Consider the following 20,193-nt stretch of genomic DNA (forward strand, 5'->3'; position numbering starts at 1 on the left):
TTTTATGTCACTAGTCACTTGAAACAAATTTAGGACGATAGGAGACAGGTTGAAATAAACCGACATTTCCCTTTAAGGGCTTCAGACTGCGATGGCTAAGTCACATTTTGCAACCATGGAGCACCAGTACAACTTATGCAAATATTGTTAATACATGAACTGGAGAGCTGTTAGTTTGTTTCCTGTTTACAGTGAATAAATCATCACATTTAGAGGCACAGCAACAACTGTTTAACTTTGTGCTAACTGCTAACATCTGACTGTTGACGGGAGGCTTCAGTTCACAGCAAAAACATCAACACTTCCTGCCCGAGACGAGCCGGGTGCTTCAAAATAAAAGCACCAGCGGTTCCCCTTTGATTTAATTATAACAATACTTTATTTAACATTATTATAACAGCAGTTTATTTAACTTAATAATTTTGTATTTCAGTAGTCTACAGTACTTTAGAAAGGATGTCAAAATATTGCAATATATATCATGTATCACGATACAGCCTAAAAACATCACACTATCATTTTCAGGCCACATGGCCCGGCCCTAGCTGTAGATGTCCATTCTCGTCTTTGTCTCACTCCACAGGTGTAAAACAGTATTTCAGGTATTTTGCGGTGCATTAAATAAACACAGCAGCACCTGGAGGGATTCACTCACCCTGTATCTGGTTGTGGTGAGAGTTCTGGAAGCCGTTACCCATGGGTGGTTGAGGAGGAGGAGGGGCCCCTCCTGTCCCCGGCCTGTCCGGAGGGAGGGGAGGTCTCCCGCCAGGTCCCCCGCGAGGAGGCTCAGGGCCTGGCCGACCAATAGGAGAAGGAGCTGGCGATGACCTCACACTGCCCCCACCTATGCTACGACCTGAGGGAGGAGGGGGAGGAAGAGGCCCTACGGAGGCAGAAATAAATAATGACGTGTTGGCTTTTACGATACTGGATATCTATGAATTGAGCCTCCGTCACAGATCCTGTGAGCGGTGTTTTCACAAAGGAGCGTCACACTGTATCTTAAACCTCTCTCATCTTTTCCACGTGCTCTGTAAGCAACAGTAACACACTGTTCAGTGATGAATCAAAGCTGTTCACCTGTTCGTTGTGACGACTGGTTCCTTCCAAGAGATGGCGGTCTCTCGTTTGGTGGAGGAGGGAGAGGTCCTGTCCGACCGTGGGGCGGAGCTGGACCATGGCTGGCAACAAGAAACTTCATTTTAAATGATAAACACTATTTATGGTAAAAAAATAAATAAACAGAGAACGAGCAGTTGAAGCAGATCTCACTACAGGAAGTGCCAATCATTGTTTCTTTGCTTCCAAAATCTCATCACAGCTTTGAAGAATAAACTGTCTGTGTGAGGGACGCACGATACATATCGACCCGATGAATTATCAGCCGATAATGGGACATTTTTATTATTATGCATTATTCCAATAATTAAAGTTACAGCCGATAAATAGTGCCGATAAAACAAAGCCAGACTGCTTTCACTGATTAACAAGGGCAGCATCTACACACCCGACACAGTGGGCTGCAGTACGTGTACCGTTAAACTTGGTTTGTGAGTCACCAATAAACACAGAGAAGAAGGAAAGCAACAAGCAGCAGCTGTCTAGAGGACAAAACGATGCGGTGTGGACGTCTTTCACAGTTTCAGAAAAAGTGTGTTAATGTGTGAGGTGGATCAACGGCGCATCACTACTCTACTTGGTAGCTGTAGGCTGGTCTATGGTGGGACAGTGAGACGGCGTCTGGGTGTGACGATATAAACATGTGATCCAGCAGATGTAAGGCGGAGCTTGCGATGTCAGTGTTTGTCTCTGTCAGTAGAGACTCCACTCTGCAGTGTAGGTTATACAGAGAATTACACAGTAACACTGGGCTTCATCATCATCATCCTCTGTCTCACTGTTAACGTAACATATAATACTGATTAAAGTCATTTTACTTTCACATCCTTGTGTTTATGATGTTCACCTGTAGTGTAGGGTTATATGGGGGCGGGGCCAGTGAGGGTAGACCTGATGTCGGCAGGTATGAAGAGTCATAACTGTTCTTTGTGTTTGTTGTGTTAACATGAGTGATGTCAGTTTGATTTGGTTTGAGCAGCACTGTGGAATATTACATCATTTTTTATTTTCTCACATCATCTGAGTCTTTCTCACCCTCAGGTGAACATAAACTACAGGTTATACACTTCTAAAATACAGAAATGTGAAATTATCATTAACTGTATTGGTTATCATCATGAGAAGCAGGTAATGGTATTGGTTTAAAAATCCATATTGGTGCATCCATAAGTGTCATCTTTGTTAGTTAGTTAGTTATGTGTTAGTGTACATACGTGTGTGAATGTAAAGTCAGATGGAGCCAAAAAACAACTTTACCAGAGTCCAAACAACTTAAGGTTTGTAAAACTGACTGTCTTTCACAGAGAGAGGAACATTCAGCGTCTGATGCCTGACAGGAAACACTGTGCACATGTCTCGCTTCAACGTAACTCATCTGTTATTAACACGTAACAAACACAGATCAATGACACAGACAGACAGAACTTGTACCTGTTGAGTGACAGGTTCCTCTGGGGCAGACGAGGGGTGCTGTGGTCGTCCCCACCAGCTGGGGTGGGTGGGAGAGGAGGGGGACCTGGTCGGCCCGGCGGGAGAGGAGGCGCACCCCCACCAACTGAGGGACGAGAGGCAGGGGAGGAGGAGACGGAGGAGGAAGGCTTGGAGTTGACAGAGGGAGGAGGCGGGGGCACATCGCGGGGCATAGATGGGCGATGACCTCCTAGTGGTGGTGGTGGGGGCCGGTCGTCAGGAAGTGGGGGCCTCCCTCCAGGAGCAGGGGGTAAGGAAGGTCGGCTGCTGTTTGGGGGTGGGGGAGGAGGTGCAGAGAATCCCGGTCTTGGTCCAGGTGAGGAGCCTCCTGGTGGTGGAGGGAGAGGTCCGTGTCTCCCTGGTGGAAGACTGGGAGGTGGAGGTCCGGAGGCCGGGCTGGGCCTGGGTGCTGCAGGGAGTGACGGCGGAGACGGACCCCCACGAGGCTGGAAGCTCTGGTTTGGTCGAGGAGTGTTGGGCACAGGAGGAGGGGGGCCTCCCGGAGTGTCTTGTCTGGAGGAGAGATTTGGCCGGCCCTTTGGGAGGTCAGGGACGTTGCCACGGCCACCAGCAGGGGCGCCTGGGAGTTTGGGCGGGCCAGCGGAGCCTCCACCGCCACCGAAGGGGCTGGGCCCACAAGAGCGGCCTCCTGGAGGGAGCACGGGCCCTCGGCTGGGTCCTGAGTCTGGAAGAAAGAAAAGGCAATGATTTAATAAAGAACATGTGAGAGGGGATGCTTTCTGTCGTTCATTATCGTTATTAACCATCCATCAGCTTTAGCTCAGACAACCAGGGGGAGCACGAAGTCGAGCCGCTGCTCCTCCATGTTTAAAGGGGTCAGCTGAGGTGGTTCAATATCTAGTCAGGGTCCTCCTGGGTGCCCCCCATTAGAGGTCCTCCAGGTACCTCCAGCTGGTAGGAGGCCTGGGGCAGACCCAGAGCAGAGGCAGTTTTAAAGTTGCCAGTTAACTTGACCTGCCTGTGTTTGGACTGTGGGAGGAAACTGGAGCACCCGGAGGAAACCCCCACAGGAACAGGGAGAACATGCAAACCTTAATTTAAACGATAATATTTCATTTTTTCTCACCATTTTTACCACTGCTTGCTGCAGACCTCAGTTTTGGCATCCCTCCTGCAAACAGGCCTCCTAAACCAGCAGGAGCCCCACCTCCAAAACCTCCTCCTCCTCCTCCTCCTCCTCCTCCACCACCACCACCACCGCCTCCACCTCCTCCTCCTCCTCCTTTGGGTTCTGGGAGGACAAACAACAAACATTAAAATCAGTAGGTAATTTACAGGACATATTTGGTGCTGTTTTGCTGCATGTTTGATCAAAGATCTACATTATATGTCCCTAAATCTTACACACTGCTTCTTTAAATGTAGCTGTGTGACTTAAGTTATGTGACTAACCTGGCTACAGAGCAACTGTCCTCTGTGGGGACAGCGAAGAGGACACAATGAGTGCAGCTGTTTTAGACAGGTTAGACTTACTGTCCAGTTGAGGTCCACTGCGGTCATTGGTGACAGCCTTCTTTAATCTGGCGCCTTTACAGATGTCGGTCAGCAGAGCGCTCCTTCCGTGCTGCTCTGAACGGTTCAGAGCAGGCTTCTCTGTGTTGGCCTGAAACACACACACATACACACACACACACAGTCACTGAGACGGAGTGATGCTGCAGGAAACACTCATGACTTCACTGATCTCTGCGTGCTAAATTCATTTATCTGAGAGGAGCAAACTCAGAGTCACACGGACCAAACTGGAGGAGATATGTTAGGACATGATTTATCCACAAGATGTCTCTGCTGAGCAGCTTCGAGAGGACAGCAGGTCTCACTGGACAGAGAGACAGACGGGTAGAAGGACTTACAGCAGCAAAGGTGGGAGGAGGGGGAGGCCCTGGGGGTGGTGGGGGAGGAGGGGCTGGCATCTTCCTGGGTCCACTTTACTGTATCTGCACTGGACGCCGCACCCTGGAGCACAGATCACACACACACTTCATAAAACAACAGAAACAGGTATTACATGATGTTTTAACAGATGATCCCCAAACTGAGGATCTGAGGTCCTTGAGAGAGTTTCAGGTCGTCCCCATAAAACCAAGAGTGAACTCAGTCTCAGCATTAATTCATTCAGAATGTGTCATGATAGCTTCAGCACTTATTTGTGCACTAAACATGAGCATAATTAACAGTTTGAGGCAAGAAGAAAAAACACAGCTGAATGCAGCTGGAGCCGATGATACAATGCTGCAGGTGCTTATTTTATTTTTGGACATTTAAATGATATTTCTTTTAACATTTTTCAGACATTTCATCAATATTATTTTGTCCATTTTAATAATATTTTTCAGACATTTGCAATAACATTTTTTTCTGAAATTTGTTAACATTTCCTCAGACATCTTAATATTAATATCTTAATATTATTTCATCGACATTTTTGCAGACATTTTATCAAGATTTCTTTGGACATTTTCTTATCATTTCCCGACACTTTTGTAATATCTTTCTGACATTTAATCAATGTTTAACATTATTTTTGGACAGTTCAGTAATATTTTTGGGACATTTTATCAACCTTTATTTTTCAGACTTTTTTGATATTTTTCAGATATTTAATTAACATTTGTTTCAGACATTTTAATAATGTTTTTCGGATATATTATATTTTTTTTGTATTTTATTAAAAAAATTCCTGACATTTTATTAATTTTATTGCTGATAATAATATATATATATATATATTTTTTATTATTATAGTGACCCTCTATGTTGTGCTTCACAGTTGGAGCAGTAATAACTCGTGCAGCATCCTTACGCACTCAGTATGTGAAGCTGTAACATCGTACGTCGTAGCCTGTGATTCAGTCGGCGCTGTCATCGTACAGTCTGCAGACATCAGACTGGATGTCGTACCCAAGTTTATGAGCTCGATGTTGCACAGTGTAGCTGCACCAAACTTATAAGACTGATAAAGTCTCACAGTCTGTGGGAGGGTAAATGGAAATGAGACTGCAGGATTTGACTGTGTTGAAGTGAATGAGTTCAACTTTTCTGTGAAAATACAGTCAATACATTTTCTCCACAGGCAGCCGTGGTCACAGTAGTTAATTTCACTTCCTTGAATCTGTCTTGGTGACAAGTTTCAGAATTGGTTTGCTGAGAATTGACAGGGATCTCAAACAATCACACTGAGCTATAGTGGCTGTCATTTGGTCGCCACACTTCTGCTCCACTAAATGATGTTACAATGGTCGATGGAAACCAAAATCATCGACCCACTGAGGGCTGGAATCAAAGTCACACTGAAAATCAAAGTAAAACATTGAAATCACAGCTGATCCCACTCATCATGTGACTCAGCAGTGTGTAGTGTGGATTGAGGTCAGGGGAACGAGAGGGCCAGTCAATGGCATCAATGCCTTCATCATCCAGGAACTTTGTTTTGGTGGAGAAATTTCAGATATTTGAAAAAAATGCTAATTCTTGTAAGTGCTGCAGAGTGTGTTTACAACAGAGTGAATTTACAGATACAGCAGACATCGACTGAGCAGAGGAGATTTCAATGCTTCAAATATGTGATGAACAACAGATCAATACTCCGGTCAGCTGAAAGTGAGTTTACAGGCAATAACAGACTTGCAATAAATGTTTTACCTAACAGGAAGTTGAGGGTTAAGTTCCTTAGAACATGACTTCAACACACGACATGTACCTGGAGTTTGGTTTCACAAGGAGAGACACCTTTTCTCTTACAAACCATCACACAATGCCTGAATGTGCAGAGCAGGAAAGAGGCTGGGTTTGGCTCTGTGTTAGTGACCATGAGGATGATGCTTTTCTCACAACTGTTGAAGCTGCACTCTGCAGAAATGTTTATGTGAAAATATTCTGGACGATGCAAAACCACAACAGAGACGAGCGTCCCATCCTAACCGTGACGCTGTTATTTGCAATAACTGTTAACCATTCTCATCTCTCGTTTGGTCCCACTGTCATGAAACTGACAGCAACTAGAGGCTAATTTGTCAGCATAATATCCCATTACTTTCTGGTGCTGAAGTAATAAATCCACTTTGAAAAGTGCAGCTTTAAAGTTACTATTCCATCAAAAGCCGACACTCTTAAAGACTGACGGAGCTGATGCAGAAGCAGCTGAGACACATCACTGACTCCTGCGTGGCCAGATGTGCAACACGCATGAACACCTCCACCCACAGAGAGCAGCAGCAGGTTTCCGACCTGACAGATTCTGTGTGGAGTGTAAACCGTCACCGTGTCTGAATCATCTTTGACATTTTATGAATGTAATTTAATATTTGTCACAACAGATGCTTTTACAGAGATGCAACACACGCTGAGCAACAAAGCAACTGGAAAAACTGAAACAAGGCTTCTGACAACATGTAGGATTATACTGCTTTGATTCCTGTCGGGCTGAGTTTGAAAAACATTTTGCATAGTCTTGTGCCGACTTTAGCCGTGCTCAATCACCAAATCCTGATCAGGTAGTTCTTGATCAAAGGAAACATTTGTGCCAAATTTGAGGAAACTCCTTCAAGGCCTTCTTACACTATCATGTTCACAAGAATGAGACAGATGCAAGGACACAGTGGCCTTTGACCACCAAATGCTAATCAGTTCATCGTTGAGTCCAACTGGACGTTTGTGCCAAATTTGAAAATACAAAAATCCCTCAAGGTGTTTTAGACATCCCGTTCACAAGACTTAGACAAACAAGGTCACAGTGACCTTGACTTTTGACCTATGGGATATAAAATGTCATCACTTCATTATTGTATCCTGTTAGACATTTTTGTGAAATTCTGTCATAATCAGTGTATGAATTCTTGAGTTCACAAAATTTAAATCTCTTCTTCGATGAGTCCAAGTGGACGTTTGTGCCAAGCTTAAAGAAATATAAAAACCAAAAACATAATGCCTGCAGTCACACATATTGGCAGCGTTGAGGAATAAAAACAGATGTTTACAATTATTCTGAGATGCTTCAATGCAACATCAGAAAACAGGTTCATACAATCCGGCTCACCTTATCTTAGCACTATGGAGACTTTTGAAAGATTGACTTAAGACATTTTAACACTGACTAAGGTCTTATTTTTAGATTAATGGATTCAATACACTCATGTTATCATGTGTAGTCGCCTTTTTTTGCACTTTTATGATTCACTTAAAGCATATATTAACAAAATGTTTTGCTTTTATTTGTAAGTCATTTTGGGTTTTATATTGCCTGTTTTAGAGCTGTATATTTTTTATTTTGTATCTATGTTGTCTGTAACTTTATGTTGTCGCCTGTCTCGGCCAGGACACTCTTGGAAAAGGATTTCCCGTTAACTGAAAAATTCAATGCCTTTTTGGACTTTTTGAGGATCTGTGGGACCAAATTATATGCAAACTAAACCCACCGATAAAAACAATTAAAAAAAACAACCTGCATTTAACAACAAAAAAGGAACTTATATACAAGTCAAACAGTCTGTAAACCTCAGAGTCTATTTACTGCAGCACTTCCCCAAACTGTTCGGTCTGTTACACACTGACCCACATGAAGTCAGAGCGGATATTTAGGTACTTTTCTATCACTCATTTTATTTCAAAAGCAAATAAACACAAGAACATGGTGGGACTGTGACATCTGTAACTGGCAAAGATGCATCATACCAACGATGTCATGCTTCCTGTTCATGACGATACATCTCAAATAAATAGATAAACCTGTTGATCAGAATGTTGTCAGTCAGCTGCAGGCTCATCACATGACTCTCCTGCATTCACTTCACCTGGTTCATCTCTGGTAAGATAAAATACGACTTTGTTAATCCCCCATCGAGGACATCCACAGGACAAGAGGAAGAAGAAAAAATGCCCTCAGATCAGAGTTTAGCTCAGGTGTTGTGACAGGAAACATGTATGAAGCATCTTACTGACTCTCACTCCCACACATTTAAATTCACAGCCCGTTTCCTCTCACACACTGCTCGGCCTCTCACTTACATTTTAACACACACACACACACACACACACACACACACACACATACACGTACACACACACACACACACACACACACACACACACACACACACAGAGTCAGACCGTCCTCTAGGGGCCTCTTACTTCCTGTATGCTGCTGACAAACAGGAAGTCAGCATGCGGCTCCAGCACCGCAGCCATCCGGCTGCCAGGATGATGATACCTCCACATCTCAGCGAGGCATCACTCCGCCGTCCTCCGACATCTCACTTTCTTCCTCCCAGCCGTGCATCGCTCCCTCGTTCTCCCTCACACTGAATTTATTCATCACTGTTCTTCCTCCTCCCTCCTCCTCCTCCTGCTGCTCGCTCTCTGCATCTGTTTATCTCGATGTTTATTCTTGAATCCCTGATCAGCCCGCGTCTCTCGTCTCTGCAGGTTTCATTATCATCTGATCTCGATCCTTCCTGCATGGTTTGCCACCTTCTATGTCTCAAACTGAAACCGGATGTTGAGATTTTGTCTCTGACAGTTGTCACACCTCAGCTGCTTTTAACTGAAGCCTGGAGTGTTCGTCAGATCGTCCGGTTGGTTTAAGGTGGTATGAGGGCTTTAACTCTGGCCGCTTGGAAATGTGGGTCGTAGTTCACTTTAGGGTGAGAGCGTGATCTGACCCAGATATAGGTATTGAACCAGAAACAGTGCATCCCACTGCATCTCTCTCATCAGGGCCTGCCCTCTCCTTTGGTAACGTCCCACTTGTCTCATTCAAAGACTCAAATGCTGGAAAACTCACTGTGTCATCAGCTGCTCATATTGTTTGCCCCCTTCTATCTGATTGACAGAAACACCACAGAAAAAGCAGACAGCCTGAGACCACATGTATTTGGTGCCGTTCTATTATTTGAGACCAAGAATTCTCATCGAATTTCACTCAGATCTTCGGTCCAATAGATGAGCGACCGTTTTGACCATGTGACATTTGTTTACAATGTTCGGTACGGTCGACAAAGTGCAGTGTGAACGCTACTCAAACCCAATGACAAATGCTGCAATGTGTCCACTTCTCTCCCAAATTTCACTGAGTCTAGTCTTAACTAAACTGCAGGTATGAAAGCAGCCTTGATCTGAACTCTACTAGTTTTCACTGCTGACAGCGTGCTCCCCTTCTCTGCTGCACTCCAAAGTTAATGACAAATCAAAACAACAGAAAGCTGAACAGAAGAAATACTGAGTGTTTGGTACGTTAAAACAAGAGCACCTGATCTCTGGCCTCTGTTCCTGCGTGACATCAATGTATGAGAGGTTCACTCAGACCTAAACATCCAACCCGGTTCTTTAAACTTGTGCAAAACCCAAACAGAACCTGAGCAGTGGAACATTTTGTTGAGACATCCACAACCTGAAGTTTAACACAAACACAGAATTATCATGTGAGCAGGCCAAGAGCAAGTGTGAAGAATGTTTCTGAGTGTAACCTCAGCTGCATTATTACACTCAAAAGATGACCACACGTTAGTTAGAGTACTTCTGGTTTTACAGTCGAGGCTACTTCCTGTATTTGTGCATCATCTTGCACAGTCAGTGAAACAACATGTCTGTAAACATCTTCAGCCTTCACAGATATTCATGATCCCCAGAGGATGAATCCAAGTGACTTTAATGATCCCCTGACTTCACCTCTACCATCACTATGAGGTTGCCGTGAAAGACAGTAAACATCTTTGCTAAACATTAGCATGTTAGCATTATATTGCCAGAATGCTGCCATGCTATTAGTAGCATTTAGCTAAAGGCACTGCTGTGCCGAAATACAGCCTCACAGAGCACCAGCATGACTTTACAGATGCCAATATTCATGTTATACTGTTGAACTGTAGAGTTTGTCTCTGTGATGCTGTTGAGTAACACAACCAGTGGCGTGCACAGACTTTTCGAAGGGCAGGGGCGAAAAGAAAAAAAAGGGCACTTTAGCGAGCGTTTTTCAACAACCGCCTGAAAACCGAAATCAAAGACAGCCTGAGATCAAATTCTGACAGTGTCAGAAATTTGGGATGACCATCTCACTGTGTGACTGCTGTTACCACCTACGTCTACTAACTAACCAATAGAAATGCAGCATGAACTGACCCAAACAGACAGACAGATAGCAGCTCACCATGGAGACAAAACACACTAAAAGAAATGTGTGTGATTCCAGCAAAGAGGAAAACCTTGTGAAGCCTTGCCTCTGACCATGATCGCGTAAAGAAGGACGAAGCATGGAAGGAAATGGAGGCGGAGCTACAGCTGTCAGGTGAGACACCTAGCAGTTAGCACACACACACACACACACACACACTGCAGTATATCGTGCCCACAAGACTATAGGTTACTTTAGAACATTGAATTAACTGTTTTTTTAGACATTTTGTTAAAAAACAATTCGGACATTTCATTCACATTTTTTAAAATATTTTTCAGACATTTAATTAATTTTATTTGTGATGACAATAACTGTATTAATTCTAATAATGTGCCCCTCTACGTTGTGCCTCACAGCTGGAGAAGTAATAAGTCCTGCAGCATCACTCAGTATGTGAAGCTGTTGCATCGTGATTCAGTCGGCGCTGTCATCGTACAGTCTGCACACATCAGACTGGATGTCATATCTGAGTTTATTAGCTCCATGTGACACAGTGTAGCTGCACTAAACTTATAAGGTTGATAAAACCTGACAGTCTGTGGGAGGATTAAGAGACTCTAAATGACAACACAAAAAGATGCAAAAAACCCACCCAATTTAAAAGAGACAGAACTACAAAAATGTGCAAAACAACAAAAAAGGCAAAACCACCACAGGCTCTGTGCAACCTGCTCCTCTTGAATGAGGGGGTGGGGCCTTTTATATATCTGTGCCCAGGGGCCCATTGTCTCATAATCCACCCATGTTCATGGGCCAGTTTAAGTCTTATTAGCGATAATCCGTTTCCATTTATCACTAATATGACCTCCAAAAACTCCCCGATATAAACTGTGATAGGAGAGAGCCACAGAAAATAAGCTTCAACACTGAGCGCGAGCCAACAAACAGCACAACATGACTCAGAGGGACACGCTACACTCTTCATTGTGACTGTGACATTGACACTTCAACACAAACATACTGGACAGGATATGATGTAGAATTTCTACAATTATTATCGTCTGAGGCCAGAAATGATCTGGACACATGCTGGATCTTAAAGTGGAGCAGGCATCAACACAAAACATTCATAATATTCACATCTGTAACTCCAGAGAGTCCAACAGTTGACTTTGTAGGAGGTGACAGCTGGGAGCTGAGATAAGGAAACAAAAGAGCGGCTGCAGAGTAAAAGTTGTGAAATCAGCACAAACTCTAACACACATGAAGGATGTGATGATTACTGACACCAATGACAAAATGTGTCGTAGTCACAAGTCAGCAGAGCGTAAAATATGTTCACTTCAAGCATTTATTATGTTACGATGATATAAATCAGTAGCCAGGTCTGTGAATCAGCAAATGTTAGTGAAGTAATGACAAACACTTAGGCCTGGTTCACACTACAAAACATTTCTGTCTGTTCTGACAGTCACTATGTCAGATTAGGCGACTGAGGAGTCATCGTGCCGTGACTTGGCTGACATGACAGACTCCACGTTGGTCCACGACCAATCATCCCTGGTCGTCTTTAATGATGTGTGTCACATCTCGTTTATCTAGAAAGTTGCCCAGCTGAGAGCGAGTGTTCTTCCTCTGGACACAAAGGTCAGACGAGTCAACAATACTCAGGAGGAAAACAGAATGTGTGAGCCGTGCGATTTAGGGGAAGAGAAAAGTGCCCCAGTATACAAGCAGTGATAGGTGGAGCCACGCCCCCTTTCAGCTTGTTAGTAGTGTCGTCCAGCTGTTCCACCACTTTTTTGAAAAGGTCACCGTTCCATATTTTCCTCCCGTCCATGTATGTTAAAATATTTAACTCTCTCAGCTGACACAGCTGAACTGTGTCTCCTGGTCCGTCCAAAAAGTCACGGCTCTGGATGTAGATTTCTCCATGTTGTTGGGTTGAAACTGTGGAGCATGCTCAGAGCGCCTCGGCCAGTTTGGGTCTGATTGACTGTATACATGCAGGAGTCACATGATCTGGGTGTTAGTCTGAGTTTCAGATCGATTTTAGTTGGACTTACATGTTAACATGAATTTTAAAAGTCCGGTTTTAGCTGGACTGACACAATAAATCTATTTTCTCTCATGTCATGTAAACACACTGACTGTGGGTCCCATTTTCTGTTATACTGCACAAACTAAAATGACTTAAGAGAGTTAATGTTCCATGAAATGGCTGGTCTAAACCCTGATGTCTGCTGGTGCTCAGATGACCAAATGCTTTCATGGTTGTTTAATTCTGATGTGTTTCATTTTGCCAATTTTGCTGCAAAAGCCTGAAACAGACGGCCAGACAGTTTGTTTGATTAGCACTTATTTAGATTTTTCAGTGCTTCACAGTAAACGTCTCTGTGGGATCTGTGAACTCGGTCTTACACATAGATGATGTGATGATGTCGGAGGCTTCTGTCGCTTTGCTTCATTTTCCATTTTCTTTTTTCTTAATGTTGTCTGGAAATATGTACAGTGGACTCTGGTCCTCGCTGTTTGATTTCATGGTGTCTTGTAAGCCCGTGTAGGCGGGGCAGAACGGTTTGCCTGACACAATAATAACTACAATTACCGCCTCAGAGTTGTACACCTCCACACACCAGTCCAGTGTCTCTGACAGTCTCCATCCATGTCAGTGAAAACATGGATGCTTCACACACAGAAGATCTATACAATCAGCACAGTTTCAAGATTAGAGTCACCAATTCAGCATCTGACCAAATGTCTCCCCTTCTGTTCCTGAGATATGATGTTAAAACATGATGATGTCACAGCCAAGCTGACCTTTGACCTTTTGACCTTCATTATTTTATCCTGTTAGACATTTGTGTCAAGTTTGGTCAGAATTAGTGAATGAATTCTGGAGTTATGGACAAAACTTAGTTTGTGAGGTCACAGTGACCTTTGACGTCCAAATTCCATTATTTTATTCTTGGACGTTTGTGCCAAATTTGAGGAAATACCTTCAAGGTTTTCTTGAGATATTGCATTCACAAAATGCCCATCCTGAGGCAGGTCTCGGGAGCAGCAGGCCGAGCAAAGCACTCCAGACGTCCCTCTCCCCAGCAACACTTTCCAGCTCCTCCTGGACCCCGAGGTGTTCCCAGACCAGATGAGATATATAATCCCTCCAGTGTGTTCTGGGTCTGCCCCGGGGCCTCCTACCAGTGGGACGAGCCCAGAACACCTCTAACAGGAGGCGCCCAGGAGGATCCTGATCAGATGTTGAACCACCTCAACATGAAGGAGCAGCGGCTCTACTCCGAGGTCCCTCTGGATGTCTGACTCCTCCCCCTATCTCTAAGGCTGAGCCCAGACACCCTACAGAGGAAACTCATCTCAGATGCTTGTATCCATAATCTCATTTGGATGGGTGGAAACCCAAACATAGACATACAAACATAATGCCTCTGGGTACAGCTATGGCTGGTGCAGAGGCATAAAAAATGCATTCATTGATTTATGCACTGACTGTCAAAGCTGCGCCGGCAGATTCAAAGATTTAAAGCCAAATACACGTTTCCACTGCATCTAGATCAAATCTACACTGCACTGTGTGTGAGAACAACATGACTGAAGCCTCTGCTGAAGGGAAATGTATCTATCACCTTGTGCTCAGGCACTTTATTACATTTTATAATATACTGAGTTCATAAATTTTCCACGGGTGATGTTGTCATCAGGATGGCTGAGACTGAAAACTGTCAAGTCTAACTTCAGTCTGTGATGAAAGGTGTTTCACAGCTCTGATCAGGACACAGAGCAGAGCGTCGACTCATTTCCTGCTGCAGTGATGAAATGACACTGACACAACTGCAAATGTAAGAACAGCACATGAAATCAGGCAGGAAAGGAGGGGGAGGTGTGGCTGACAGTTGCCCCTCGGAAACTACATTTGTGCAATGTTTTCTAAAATACTCCAAACTGTGGACTGACACACGCAGCACATGTCTGAGCTGCCTGTTGGTGCAGGATATGCCGAAGATACTGAAGCAGCTCTGAGCGAACGCAAGAACAAATCAACTTCCGCCAAAGGAAACGAGTCTGTGTGCTGAAATTTAAAATGCACAACACAACTTCTCTCTCTCGTACACACACACACACACACACACACGCTCTGCCTAATATTAGCTAAGCATCCACAATGGCTCCTTTGACAGAGAGAGTAGTAAAGGGGGAAAGAGAGGCAGAGAGAGATGAGGGCGTGGAGCCTTTGAAGAGACACCGTCAACAAACACACACACACACACAGAATTACGCTCACATATGTTTCAGTTTACAAATGGCCATAAAAAGCCTTCTTCATCCTGCCACTGAACCTCCCGTGTTCCTCGGCCTCATTAGAGTTACTGCAGACACACACACTTTCCTGTACTTGTATCCCTGTGGGGACCCAGACTGGCATAACGCACTTTCTCGCCTCTAAAGGTGCGGACACACCAACTGACATCAAAGAACTAGCGGCGACGAAAGCCAACAGACAACTGTGTCGTCTACGTCACTTCACGTCGCCCTGTGTCAGTTGCATTTGAACACACTACACGGACTACATCCGACGGCCAAGTAGCACGTACGTTCTGCGCCTGCGTGAGAGAGAGCGGCGTGAGAGAGTGGTACATCCTGTCAGCCGAGGGGTTTCCTATCTGTGCAGCCGAGCACCGCAGCACCTCCACGGACTATTACATCCAGACGGTCCCGGTGTTTCCTCCTCAGGCTCCACTTCACTCAGCTGCCCGATAAACCCGCTGCTTCTTCCCACTTTAACCTGAATAACAAACCAGGGCTCGGTGCTCCGGTTGGATCCAAACGGAGAGCCGGGGCTAGCTCAGAGACTAGCGGAGGCTAACTGGCTGTGCTTCCCTCCGGTCATGCTGCGGCTAACGCTCCGCTAGCCGCTCCCAGCTAGCTCCGGTTTGTTATTCAGGTTAAAGTGTGAAGAAGCAGCGGGTCTGTGGGGCAGCTGAGTGAAGTGGAGCCTGAGGAGGAAGCACCGGTTAGCCCCGGTTTCACTACAGGCAGATTCACTCGCTACAGGGGCGAGGAAATAAAACCTGAACAGCCAATCAGAGTGATCTCTCTCACCGACAAGCTCCACCGCCGATTCAACATGCTCAATCGGCCATGTCTTTATTTCACCACTGATTTTTAGAGAAAACATGTCTTTCAAATTTTGATTATTTTTCCAAACTTTGGCAAAAGTTTTAGAGATAAATTTGGGAGATTTTTAAAGAAAACATGCCATTTAAACCCACGCATTTATTTCTTTAATTTTTTTTAAAAGAAACATTTAAAAAAAAAAAGACGTTTCTGCCTGAAAAAAACCCATCAAATCTTAAAATAGTGACATTTTATCAACTTCACTTTATTCTACGACTCCTTAAAATTCGATCAAAATGAAAACGTTGACATGAACTAACCAGCATGCACAACAAGAGTGAAAAGTTGAGGCTTCTCAGTGTCGGGACTTCATGTTCAACTTCTTCAAACATCAAAGGTAAATCTAATCTAAATCTTATAACTAATTCATGGTTGAGAGACAGTCATGCATTTCCCCGTCACTAAGGGAGGGTCAAAATAAAAACAGCCCCCCCATCTAATAAGTAAAGAACAGTCCCTAACCGTAACCGTCACAACTAAATGCCTAACCCCAAACCTGACCTTAACCCAAATCTAACTGTAACCTGAATCCTAAAACTAAGTCTTTGCCCTCTTTTCAAAACCTGTTCTGATACTTCAGTACTTCAAAACATGGCTGATTTGATTTACCTCACACACTGCGTTCAGTTTGGAGGCTGTTTAAAGTTCATACTCTCAGTTCTGGCAGCTTTAACACTGACAACATAAACAGATGACTGGGGGCCCATGAGGGGACGGCAGATAGGAAATCAAAATGTATGTTCATACTAACAAAATGCTCCCTTTAAGAGCAAAAAACCAGACGTCATACTGACTCCAGCTGCTGCACTGAGCACTGACTGGTGGGTTAAGAGACAGTTTGGCACAGCTCTGTTCACTCCTAACACCATCCGTCCACCAGGCCAGTGAACACCTGGTTTTTCCATCACTGTGCAAATCAGGCTAAAGAGGTATTTAAAGGGTAACTGGTATTTTTCAACCTGGACTCTGTTTCCCAGGGTTAATCCTGGCAGCTATCTTAGGGTTAGTCTCAGTGTTGAGATGAAAATGCCTGATAATCTTAGTCACTTTTATCCTTCATAGTTTTAGTCGATGAGAATTCAATACATTTTAAACATCCTGGTGCAGACTATTTACTGGAGTTTACCAACACTCAAGTGGCATTTGAGGGTAATTACAAGCACAGCTGCTCTCGGCTTTCAATGTCCGATCCGCCAACATTTTCGTCTTGTCTCGTTAACAAAAATGAAATACAGGTTTCGTGTTAGTTTTTATTACCAAGGTCTGTTCTGCTTTCATCGTGGGGAAGGGGTCATTCACAATCATTTTTCTCACAGTTTCCTTTACAAACTTAACACTGCTGTTTTCTCACGTTTTTGTGTCTAAGGCCGCTTTTACACCGCCTCTACAAGGTGGAAATTTTGCACCACTATGCCGCCTCTTTGTTCTTTAAAAAAGGTACAATCACAGAACGTGAGGACGTCAACAACCAACACACCCAGGGTACCTTGGCATCATATGTGGACGTGGAAAGTCCATGATCATTGTTCCTATCAGTCACTTGGTCCAGGTTGAAAAATACCAGTTTCCCTTAAACTGACTTTTAAGAGTGGAAAAAAATCATAGTTATGATAAATTAATAATAAAAAATGTTCAAAATCAGCAGCTGAAGTGGAAGTATTATCTATTAAATCTAAAGTCAGCAGTAGCTCAGTCCACAGGGACTGCAGTTGGGAACCGCAGGGTCGCCGGTTGCTCGGGGCAACTGTCCTCGGGCAGCCCCTCACCCTGACATCTCTCCATGTAATGCATGTATAGGTCCTGTTTGTGCATGTGTGTGTATCTGGGGCCTGTGTGTGTATATGACAACAGAGCGAAAAAAATTAATTCCTGTTGGGGATTAATAAAGCATATCTTCCTCTTCCTCTTCTTCTTCTAGCTCACTAAAAAGACTGCAGTTCAGTGCAGAAACATGTTGGTGGTTTTGACAGGGTGATGGCAGGTGGGAGTCGGTGTATCATTAAGAGAAAACCTCTCATCACTTCTCACCCAACTCCGCCCAAACTGACAGCTCAACAGTAAACGTTAAGGTTCCACCAGACAAATCAAACACACCTTGTGCCATTCAACATTCAAAAACAAGATATTTACATCACTGTGTGTCTCTGAAGATCATCAGAAAAATCCAAAGTGCTGCTCATCTTTAGAAAGTTTAAAATCTGAGTTGTGAACACGAGTTTGGGGATGAAAGGTAACTGTAGACGCTCTGACTGCAGCCCAGGGTAGTAATAAATGTGTCGGCTGTGCAGGAACAGTGCTGAGTGGCTAAGCTAACATCCTGTGGTGTGTTCACATGCACTTGCTCTCTCACACACACACACACACACACACACACACACACGCACAGCAGCTGTATCTGGCAGCAGATGTGGCTCCGCTGCTGTTGTTTTAGACCTCGACTCAGCAGGTTAATTTTACCTCCTGAACATTCTTCAAATAAAGAAACTGATGCCGAATATATTTAGTGACACAATGTTGACACATGAAAGTCGTCTGCAGAGAAGCTTCGTCGTGTTTGTCTTATTAACTGGAGGGATTTACTTCAAACAAGTCTTCTGTGTGTGTGTGTGTGTTTCCTCTCTTGATAAATGTGCCACATGACCAGATGTGACTCAAGCATGTTTAAATATGGACAAAGTTTCGGCCAACTAGAAGAAGCTCCTGCGCACATTTATTATACAGATGCTGCATAAACACGCTGCTGTTACTGTCTGAGTCTCCTTGATGGTAAAATCCTACAAAACAAACACGATGCCACCTCCACCGCAATGCAAAAGTATTGCGAGGGGATGCAAAAGTATTGCAAGGTAGCGCAATAAGTATTGCAAAGGAACGCAAAAAGTATTGCAAGGTAGCGCAATAAGTATTGCAAAGGAACGCAAAAAGTATTGCAAGGGGATGCAAAAGTATTGCGAGGGAACGCAAAAAGTATTGTGAGGGGATGCAAAAGTATTGCGAGGGAACGCAAAAAGTATTGCGAGGGGATGCAAAAGTATTGCGAGGGAACGCAAAAAGTATTGTGAGGGAACGCAAAAAGTATTGCGAGGTAGCGCAAAAAGTATTGCAAGGTAGCACAAAAAGTATTGCGAGGGAACGCAAAAAGTATTGCGAGGGAACGCAAAAAGTATTGCGAGGTAGCGCAAAAAGTATTGCAAGGTAGCGCAAAAAGTATTGCGAGGGGATGCAAAAGTATTGCGAGGTAGTGCAATAAGTATTGCGAGGGGATGCAAAATATATTGCAAGGAGACACAAAAGTCAGTCCAAAAAAAAATCTCCCAACTTGACCTTTAAGGGGCTCTGTATGTTACAGCAGACTGCACTGGATGTAAAAGGGATGGTGTTCGCTCAGGTGCTCTTTGGCTGAGCTAGTTTTAGCCTCCATGGGTGCACTCAGCCTGACTGAACTTCTGGGTACACTGACTGGATGGTGGACGATATACAATAGAAGGTTTTGACATAGAAAGCATTTGTTTATGGTCTTTTATCTTGGACTTCTTCCGTAACTGCAGATTTGTAATTCTCACCCATATGTTTACAAACATTCTGACTGCAGACGCCTCAGTGAAACTAATCAATCATCCTCATGCTCAATGACAGTGTGCCAGCTGTTGAGCCTTTCCACAACTGCTGACCAGATTTCACTGCATGTCTTAGACCTCAGTGATATGATGTGATATGACATCATGACTTCTCCTTTTTTGACCTCTTTGATTTTTGAATCCTGGCCACCACAGTCACAAAGAGTTTAGAGGTGCATCCAGACGAAGAGCTGTCCCTCGACTCTCTCAGGCTCTGATGAAACAGTAAAACTAAGCAGCGTTATCAAACGCGAACAAAGATTCTGTTTCTATGTTGCCTATTTCTCACCTTTGCAGAGACATATCTGATTTTACTGTTTAACTCCAATGCCAGATTATTTGTCACCAGCGGGCCGCCATATTGTTTTCAGACAGCAGCAGGAGCGTTTATTGGTCTGGTGAGTCACAGTGCATTCTGGTAGCTGTTAGCAAAAGCAAACGCCACAGTCCATGTCCTCGGTCTTCTCCAGTCACCTAGCACCGAATTTAAAAGTATTAGCATCTGTCTACTGCATGTTAACGTCTGTCTGCTGCAGACACAGTCCAGGTTTAGACAAAGAGCATCTTTCCAGCAGTGAAATACGTCTTTATCTGTGAATATTTTCTGGTTTCTTTTCTCCTCTGGTCCAGTTAACTAAATATCTTTGTGCTGTGGACATTCGAGGA

General features: G+C 44.0%; 1 protein-coding gene across 2 annotated transcripts in view; it reads right to left on the reverse strand.

The window, feature by feature from the left end:
- Positions 1 to 20,193, reverse strand: part of wipf1b (WAS/WASL interacting protein family, member 1b) — a 44,172-nt gene that overhangs the window by 7,665 nt on the left and 16,314 nt on the right. For both annotated transcript variants that reach the window (XM_050071671.1, XM_050071672.1), the window contains 6 exons: positions 4,464 to 4,566; positions 4,084 to 4,213; positions 3,677 to 3,841; positions 2,551 to 3,274; positions 1,081 to 1,181; positions 656 to 883 (listed from right to left, as the gene is read on the reverse strand). In XM_050071671.1, the coding sequence (XP_049927628.1) occupies positions 656 to 883; positions 1,081 to 1,181; positions 2,551 to 3,274; positions 3,677 to 3,841; positions 4,084 to 4,213; positions 4,464 to 4,523 (1,408 nt within the window). In that variant the 5' untranslated portion in view covers positions 4,524 to 4,566. The remainder of the gene's footprint in view (positions 1 to 655; positions 884 to 1,080; positions 1,182 to 2,550; positions 3,275 to 3,676; positions 3,842 to 4,083; positions 4,214 to 4,463; positions 4,567 to 20,193) is intronic.

This window comes from Epinephelus moara, chromosome 19, assembly GCF_006386435.1.
Source record: "Epinephelus moara isolate mb chromosome 19, YSFRI_EMoa_1.0, whole genome shotgun sequence".
In the NCBI taxonomy this organism is placed as follows: domain Eukaryota; kingdom Metazoa; phylum Chordata; class Actinopteri; order Perciformes; family Serranidae; genus Epinephelus; species Epinephelus moara.